The 9,535-nt window shown below is 34.2% G+C and overlaps 2 protein-coding genes across 2 annotated transcripts; one reads left to right on the top strand and one right to left on the bottom strand.

The window, feature by feature from the left end:
• Positions 1–1,174: 1,174 nt before the first annotated feature.
• LOC131011113 (BOI-related E3 ubiquitin-protein ligase 1-like) lies at positions 1,175–2,394 on the bottom strand. The gene is made up of 2 exons (XM_057938893.1): positions 1,895–2,394; positions 1,175–1,803 (listed from the first exon to the last, which is right to left on the bottom strand). Exons 1-2 carry the CDS (start codon positions 2,075–2,077, stop codon positions 1,348–1,350), a joined length of 639 nt encoding a protein of 212 aa, XP_057794876.1. The 5' UTR covers positions 2,078–2,394; the 3' UTR covers positions 1,175–1,347.
• Positions 2,395–5,148: 2,754 nt separating this feature from the next.
• LOC131011112 (uncharacterized) lies at positions 5,149–8,217 on the top strand. Its single transcript, XM_057938892.1, has 8 exons — positions 5,149–5,280; positions 5,967–6,015; positions 7,048–7,129; positions 7,224–7,331; positions 7,414–7,483; positions 7,589–7,696; positions 7,835–7,931; positions 8,026–8,217. Exons 4-7 carry the CDS (start codon positions 7,276–7,278, stop codon positions 7,922–7,924), a joined length of 324 nt encoding a protein of 107 aa, XP_057794875.1. The 5' UTR covers positions 5,149–5,280; positions 5,967–6,015; positions 7,048–7,129; positions 7,224–7,275; the 3' UTR covers positions 7,925–7,931; positions 8,026–8,217.
• The last annotated feature ends 1,318 nt before the right edge of the window (positions 8,218–9,535 follow it).

Genomic DNA, 9,535 nt, shown 5'->3' with positions numbered 1-9,535 from the left:
ACCTTATTAGTTGTCTTGATTAATGGACCTTATTAGTATATTTAACTTGTGACCTATAAATAAGACTTTCAAGTGTAATATTATGTCATTATTTACTATTCATCCGTTCAAAATAAAAAAATATCCACAAAAACTTGTGTACACTCGAGTCGTACCGGACCCAAATTCTGATCCGGATCCGACCCAACTAAATTATCCTACCCGAATGTCAAGTGTTAATTAGTGTTATTTCGATATAATGTTAGTGTCATTTACATTTAGTGTTAGTGTCATTTGTAAAACAAAATAGTGTTAGTGTTATTTTCGAAATAGTGTCATTTATAAAACAAAATAATGTTAGCGTCATTCTTAGATCGTGTTAGTATTAGTGTCATTTCGTATTAGTGTTAGTGTTATTTCAAGAAAAAATGGGTCAGAATAGTTCAATTGGGTCAGGATTCGGATCAGGTACAATCCGAGTGTACGATACACCCGGATGTACAGGAGACCACCTCTAAAATATCTCTACAATGCAATTTTCAAAAAAATCTACTGTTTTTGCTCGACTCATTCTTTCTTCCCCAAATTTGACGTTGAAATCCAAACTCAACTCAACAATCTATATATATCCAATGATTTGTTTTAATAATGTTATAAAAAAGATACTTGTGATTGTAAATTTATAACAGTACAATTTAAAATTCCAAAGAGAAAAACTATGAATATATGCATGACGAGTGTAGATAACCTTATGTTAAATTAAATACTTTATAATAAGCATATACTAGTACTCAATAGTGAGTTAGCAGTTACAACATTAAACAATTTAATTTTGTTACCATTATCTTGGAGTGCAAAACACACATTCACATTGTCAAGTTGTTTACAAGACTTTGATGTTGCAAGAAAAGAGCAATAAAACTTGTGAACATCGTTACAAGACTTTTGTCTGGTTGTACACTTACTTGTATTCTGATTAGTAGTGAAAACTGGTCTGCTTTTTATTTTTTGTATGCTTAAACAGTGAAATATAGTCTCTGCCGTGCCAGACACATACAAGTACCCTGCCACACTTCTGCTCTTCAGATCTATTACTGTCAGTTTCGCAAAATGCAAATTTCGCATACAAAATCCCTTTTGAAAAATCAAATCATCTCTGCTCTGATCTAAATCTGGAAAACAATTAATTAGCCCCTTTCAGTAAAAAAGCAAGATTCTTATTCATCATCATCACATCCACCCTTTTTGGTCAACACCATCAATATTTTAAAAGATAGAAACAATTAGTAACTGCTAGGCAAAAACCCAAGAATCATAACACCAAAAATGCCTCAAACCCAAGATACTTTTCTTGATAATAACTTGTTACTAAAATAAAACTTGCAATGTAGCCTCCTTGAGTGTTTGGCAGAGAGGGCAGTGGTCCAAAAGTGGCTCACAAGATCTGCAGCAGCAAATGTGCCTGCAAGGAAACAAAACGACGCAGGAGAGTCCAGCGTGGCAAACTTTGCAATTTTGGATCGCCTTTTCTGTGTTTGTTGATGAGGAGCAAAACGACACCGCATCCCTCTCTCTCGCCTGACTCAGCCTCTTGCTCAGCTCCGCCGCCGCGGCTTCTCTCTCTCTCGCCGCTCTCTCCCACGCTGTGGCTTCCATCTCCGCCGCTTTCAGGAAATGCTGGAGCTCTCTCGTTCTGTTCCTTGCCACGGCGATCTCTTCATCTTTCTGCAGGATTAGAGCACTCGCTCTTGATTCGTATTTCTGCATTGTGATCGCTCGCTGCCGCGCCTCCTCTTCCATGATTGATCTTCTCAGTCTGTTATTCTGTTCAAACCACATCACAATTATATTCAAACTCTCTCAACATTACTGCGCTGCGCATGCAAGAAATTGAAAGTTATAGTAGGATTGTGACCTGCAGCTGGAGGAAATGATCCATCTCCAGATTCTGATTGTGGATCTCGGAATGCATGATCTCAAGAGGCAGAGAAAATGAAGAGGGCGAAGCAAGGAGATTGCCGTAGTAGTGCTCAAGATTCGGAAGTTGTTGGATGCAGAAACCGTCTTCCAACCAAAGAAGAGACGCACCAAAATCCATGTATTTTCAGATGAAAGAAAAAAGAAGCCGATGAAAAAGAAAAAGAAAGAACCAAACGCAATGCCTTTTACTCAGATATCACTTTTGAATGCTAAAAATGGTTCACATACAAGGGGGAGTAGATTAAAAGCCGCAAAACTCGTTTTCTTGTTACATCACAACACTATCTCTCTATCTCTATCTCTATCTCTATCTCTATCTCTATCTCTTTATCTATTGTAGTTGTAGTTGTAGTTGTAGTTGTAGTTGAGATGGGTTGGGTAGTTTTAATTTATAAGCCAAGGCAAGGCAAGGGGAGAGAGAGAGAGAGAGAGAGAGAGAGAGAGAGAGAGAGAGAGAGAGTAAACAAGAAATGGAAGTCTTTTTGCAGGGCTACATATAGCGATACCAGAGAAAGTGGGAAATGGATAGTCCAAAAGGGTGAAAATTGAAATAAAATGGAAGGAGAGGAATTATATTAATGTCGAAGGTAAGAAATGAAATGGGAAAAAGAAACTTTATTGGGATTCTGTGGGTGGGAGAAAAATTGGGAATGATAAGGTGGAAATTAACTTACACATGCAGATGCAGATTAGGTAGTAAAGAGGGGGGACGTAGACATGCAGATTTCGTGATAGAATGGCGCAGTCCGCCAAAACTAAGTACAATCCAATGGGGCAAACACCCATCATCACCATTCAGATGTTACTGTCCCATGATAACCTCCATTTTTTCATTTTTATTTATAATTATCACAAACACATTGGATATTGAATCAGATTCTTTGCTCTTTTACTTTAATGCTCCCAACAATTCATGTAGCTCAATTTTCTATTCTATTTATCCCCCGACTACCTACCCATCTTGTAAATTTATATTTCAATTCAAAGCAAAACAATAAAAATTCACCAATTCAGATCCTCTATTGCCAATTTTCATGATATTTCTATCGGCGGAGCTAAGGATATATAGCGAGATCACTCAACTCCCTGGATTTTTCTAAAAGACTAGGTGTATTTTCCTTACTTTATAAATATGCTATACAAGTAATTAAAAATATATATATGATTTTATCTCCACCATTATCGAGTTGAACTATTTTATTCTTAAATATTTATTTTCTGAATTTAATATTGCAAAGCTATTTTCTCTTGCAAAGTTTTATTCGTCTGAATTTTATGAAGTTGCTTTGTATGAACTTAAAAGCCAGCTTAAGATTTTTATTGTTGATGTGCTAATGGATGAAAAGTTCTCATAATTATTAGGGATTGGGGATCTTGCCGATAAGATGATTTCTACCATGAAACATAACACTTTTTCATTGGTGTATTTGTTAATTAAGTTGACATTAGCTTTACCATTTGTCACTGCTACAGTTCAAAAAACTTTTTCAGCGATGAAGATCGTCAAGAGTGTTCTTCGCAATCATATAGTAGACAATCTTTTGAACGATTGCTTAATGCCTTACATGTAAATGTTACTAATAAAATTATCATGCAAAGGTTTCAAAATATGAAAAATATGAATGAAATGCTGTAATTTCTTAAATAATCTTGTTTATTTTGTTTTTTGGCTTGTTATGATTTAAATGACATTATAAATTTTTAATGTGTTAATTCAATTATTAATTATTCAAAAAATAGAACCCTTGAGTCGCAGGTCTAGCTCAGCCACCAAATATTTATTATTATATTCTTGGATGATTAGCAGGTTGCAATACTACAAATTTGTAATTTTGATGCATTCTCTATTAGACTTTGTCCAATAAGCCGGAGTCAAAGGTTGGAAAACCTAATATTTATATATCTATTGTGAATATTGCTAACTTTATATCATCTATATCCTAAGGGATCTTTTGTAAGATGACTGGTTTGAACGATGGCTTCAACATATTTGGGTGTCATACAAAAGGTAATCGAAATTGAAGTCAATTAGATCACGTCACTACTACAAAAATCATCATACATAACACTTCATACATAACGGTTTTTTTCAAAAACCGTTATGTATGAGCGCTTTTTTTGCAAAGATAACGGTTTTCACAAAAAACCGTTATCTATGTACTGTTGTCCATGGAAATAGATAACGGTTTAAGTTAAACCGTTATGTATAAGCGTTATCTATTAGTTTCATACATAACGGTACTACAAAACCGTTAAGCCGACCGTTATCTATGAGCATATTTTTATAACGGTTATTGCGGCGTTAAGAAAAACGTTATGTATAAGTGTCATTAACAACGGTATATTAAACTGTTATGTATCAGCGCCTCTGAAAGTGTTATGTATAATAATTTTTTTAAAATAATATTATATTATTATATTATATTATATATTTACAAAAATACATAAATTATTGTCTCTAAAATCTGAATCTATTCTTAGATTTAGATTTTGAGAAATAAAAAATTCATTACATTTTTTTAATCCTTAAATAACACAAAATCTAAATACATTATTAGATACTTAAATTCCAAAAATAAAATAATAAAAGTGTAACAAAAGGAAAAAAATACAAAGAAAAGAGAAAAAGGTTAGATCGACTTCTTCATCAATCGAAACTCTCTGCTCTCTCCCGCGCTCAAAGTTTTGGTTCCCTCTCAAAATTTTCGCCATTCATTCATAATTTCCGCTCAACCTTCAGTCAGAATTTCTGCGGCTCATTCCCTTCGGCAATTGTAGTTAGGGTTCTCGAATTCGTAGCGCCCAAGACCTCCGTCATCTGAAGCCCACTGCTGTCCAAGACCTCCGCCGCCTCCATCGTCATCTGAAGCCCACTGCTGTCAAAGACCTCCGCCGCCTCCGTCATCATCTGAAGCCCACTGCTGTCCAAGACCTCCGTCGTCGTAGCGCCCAAGACCTCCGCCGCCTCCGTCATCTGAAGCCCACTGCTGTCGCCGGCGACGAAGGTACGCCACTGTAGTTAGGGTTCTCGAATTCAATTGAGTTTTAGTTCGTCTAAGTTGTATTATTTGCCCCACCTTCTCACCCTCTTCGCCGCTCTACCTAAATTATTTCAATTGAATTCAATTGAATTCTGATATGTGTTAATTGAGTTTCTAAAGTCTTCGTCTATGGCAGCCTCCTTGCTAACGACGTCGTTCCTGCTCCATTTTTCTTCTTCCCCAACCAGTTAGTGTCTCTCTCGCTCTCACACCGGTGAATCTGAAAAAAGAGGCACCACACCGTCGCAACGAATCTGAAAAAAGGGGCAGAGCTGCAAAGGTAATTTTTTTTTCTGGTTTGATAGCTGGGAACAGATGTGGTACTGTGAGCATTTTTAAATAGGTGGCACATCCTTGTCATTTTGTGGTATTTTAATGCAAACTCTTGTTCTGTTATCTTTAGTTTCTAATAAATAGTCTTGTTATGTAATAGAAAAAATATTACAATTATACCTTCCTAGAAGCTCACCATGTGCTGCCATGATCTGATTTAATTTGAAAAGTTGTACTGTTTATGTATCCAATAATAATATTCATCTAAAAATCAAAGCTGAGATATTTTTCTGATAAGAATCCTTTATTCCTTCAAACGTCTGAATTTGTTGTTTCCTTCATGTTTTTAATACTTTAATTGAAAGAACCATGTCTATATGAATCTTATCTGAAATACCCATCACTAATAAGTAAATAATTTTGTGGACATTTATTTTTCGATTGGATATTGGTAACCATGCATTCAATCAAGAAAAGCTAATCTTTGCTGTCAAAATGAGTTAGTCAACTTATTAAACAGATTATGTGTGCTATATAATACCTCTAAATAGATTAGCTTGCTGTAAAGAGCATCTCTACGGGCAATGAGTGTCTTTGACTATCCACTTTCTCTAATTATGAGATATGATCGATAAAATAAACCTTGAAAATGCACCAGATTGGTTACAATATTTTTTTTTTGCACCAGTTCAGGTTGGAAGAATTTTGGTGATAGAGAAATTGAGAAAAGATAAGCTTGAAGGTGAGTTTTATATACTCTTACTTTTACTTTTGCACCATGGCTCAACTGGCAGCCATGGTTATGAAAATACCATATTTAGATAAGCATGTATCTAGGTGCTTTTAGTTTTGCACCATGGCTCATCTGGCAGCCATGGTTTTGTAACTAGATAAGCATGTATCTAGGTAGTTGATATGGAGAGTAGGTTGGGGAATGGCTCGTTCCATTCCATTTGTTGTTGTGGCGATGGCTTGGAGCCGACTATATGTGCTATGTGTGTTTGTGTTGTGTATTTCCTTGCTTACATTTCAAAATATTTTGATTATGTTATCATGAATGTGTTCGGCAAAGTGCACCCTGGTGTGTGACTGTGGAATAGCACCCACCTTAGAATATCATAAATAAAAAATAAAAGTACATCGCGAGCTTTAAAACATGGTTTTAGTAACTGAGAAAATGTAATAGAAACAATATTACAATTATACCTTCCTAGAATATTTGTCAGCTAGTTATGTAATAGAAAAAATATTACATATTACAAGTTATTATTATGAGTGCCACATGGAGATTGGTAGGAGCTTCTCTCTTTCTTTTACAAGTCATAAAAAAATAATCATTAACTAAGAAAGTTATTCAAAATTTTAGGTGATAATATAAGCAAAAATGTTGTCAAGGACTCCGTGGTGAAGAATTTGTCATCATTGCCTGGATCATTGCTAGCACTATACTATATGATGGAGAAGTCGTTCACGGATGTAGGAATACATGTGAAAATAGACTTTGAAGTCTTCGGGCAGGATATTACAGTTTGGATTCTAAAGAAGGATGATGTGATTCCCTTCTGTAATCTGGAACCGAGTACGGGGAACTGCATTATCACATATGTTTGGTAAATAACTTATTAAGTTATTCTCATTTATATTAACATGTTTATTTCTTATCTAAACATATCCAAATTTGTTGGCAGTCATTTGTATGAAAAGATGAAGAAAGATGGAACTCTAGGAAAGTTTATGTTTGTGAATCCATTTACCATATCTTGTGGAAAATCAGTTGAGGCTAGAGCACGTGCATTATCAGATAGGATACTTGAGGCTACGTCAAATCAGTTGGTATTCGTTCCTTGCAACGTAGGGTAAGTAAACATGTAAAATGTTGAAGCTTCTAAGTTAGTAGTTAGTGTAGTATATCATGTCTTCGCCTACTAATTCAATTTTTTTATAAAATAGTAAGCATTGGATTCTGACAATCATTGATTTTGAGAAAGATCGTGTGTTTTTGATGGACCCAATTTCTCATCGGAATCGCGATACGACATGGAAATCCATCGTTGACACGTAAGTCTTAAACTTTAACTAATCATCTCTATAATCGGTTTTTATAGCTAATATGAACTGCCTTATTGACTATGCTATCAAGTGCGATGAACCTTGTTAATGCACGCAAGGGAAAAAAATTCAAGAAATCGGCAAGTTGGGATGTAGTTAAGGTATGTATAATTTGCTATTTAGTACTCAGGGCTTTAAACTTAACTAAGCTTTAGTTTGTTTGTTTTTTGGGTGGATAAAATATATGTTTTCATTGTATATTGCAGGGACCTATCCAGCCTGATTCGAACCAATGTGGATTTTATGTCATGAAGTTCATGAAAGATGTCATCGCACACTATAGCCTTGATGCCCCCACGTCTCTGTCATCAATGGTAAGTAAACGTTATACTCTTGATTATTTAATTTTCTAATAGATGGTAAGTAAATGTAATACTCTTGATTATTTAATTTTCTAACAGAACATTTGTACTTATTACTAAAGAATATTTATGTACATATTTCTGTTATAGTTTAAGAATGTGAAGACGTATACTCTAGCTGAAATCGATGAAATTCGTGAGGAATGGGCAACGTGTGTGATAAAGCACGCCTTTGATTGATCTTTAGGTATGGCACATATATGTTAATGTATCATAGTTCACTTGAACGCTTTTTACTATCTTGGTTTTCTTTTATTTCAAGGTGTGCATATATATGGCAGGTGGATATTCAGTCCGTGTTTTGAAGAAGCAACGATTTCAATGATTTTCTTGTAAATTAGTCAATATGTCTACATATATGGCAGCGTTTTGTTATTTATGTAGAACATATATGACAAGACTTGTTTGGATGGTTATATGTAGCACTTACATCTTTGGATGCTATGTTATCTATGCTAATATTATTTTGTTAATGTTATTTTATTATTTCAATTTATTTATTCATTTTTAGACATAATAAAAGAAAATTTGAGAATAAATACAGAATTTGCAGGAAAACCGTTATCTATAATAGAAAATCGTTATCTATAATGAAAATAGACAACACAATTCGAACCATTCATAACGGATGCAAACTGTAATGTAAAACAACGATAACGAAAAGTAACCGTTATGTAAAACACAAAAAACCGTTATTTATGATGAAACTAGATAACGAAATTTAAACAATACATAACGATTATAATACTGTTATGTATAATAAAGATAACGTAAACAAACCGTTATGTATCGCAAACTAGAACGTTATCTATAATAACTTGAATATGTAATCATAACGGTTTTTATGATCTTTAATAACGGTGGTGAACGTTATCTATGACTGTTATAGATAACGGATAAAATCCGTTATCTATGACTGTTATAGATAACGGATAAAATCCGTTATCTATTAGGGTATATAACCGTTATCTATTAATTACAAAGATAACGGTAAAAACCGTTATAAAAAGTCGAAAAATGCGATAACTATGATGGTGAAAAAAATAAAAATTTCCAATACATAACGGTAAAAAATATTAATACATAACGGTATAAACCGTTATGTATAAGTGTTAAAGATAACGGTTTTATATCGTTATGTATGAGCGCATATACCGTTATCTATACTACTATACATAACGGTTTAAAAACCGATATGTATGACCGTGTCATACATATCACCACTATACTTATCGGTTTTTTGGTCTCATAGATAACGGATTTTATCCGTTATCTATGAGCGTTTTTGTAGTAGTGCGTATTAGCTCTGTGGACATCTAAAGCAAGGTCATGTTTGGAGATGAAAAGCCAGCTGCGTTGGTACAAGAGGAAGATGAGTTGGAACTAATTAAAGTGTGAAGACTATGTATGAACATGATCAAACTTCAAGGCATGGCGACTAGCCTTGAAATCATAGAACTAAAGTCTTAAGGAATGTGCAACATCACAAAAGATGCTGTTAATTTCTTCAAGATATACACGGTGCCAACTGAGGTAACTATTTGGATAATATACGTAAATTTGGAATATACTAAAATAATCAAAATTAAAGCTATAAATTGAAACTCCGTAAAAGTTCACATTTTTTAACTACAATTAACCATAACACTTAATCAAGCTGCCACTTTTTTGGGGGGATCATATTATGATAGTAGACATCATAAACTTCATTTTAACCTTCTATGATTTTATCTTTATGGCGTTGAAAACTAAAAGGTAATTCTATTCACGGTCCCTACAGTCCCCATATAA

This window comes from Salvia miltiorrhiza, chromosome 2 (genome assembly GCF_028751815.1).
Source record: "Salvia miltiorrhiza cultivar Shanhuang (shh) chromosome 2, IMPLAD_Smil_shh, whole genome shotgun sequence".
NCBI classification, from domain to species: Eukaryota; Viridiplantae; Streptophyta; class Magnoliopsida; order Lamiales; family Lamiaceae; genus Salvia; species Salvia miltiorrhiza.
The sequence above is the reverse complement of the archived record's forward strand: the minus strand, read 5'-3'. Positions and strand labels throughout refer to the sequence as shown.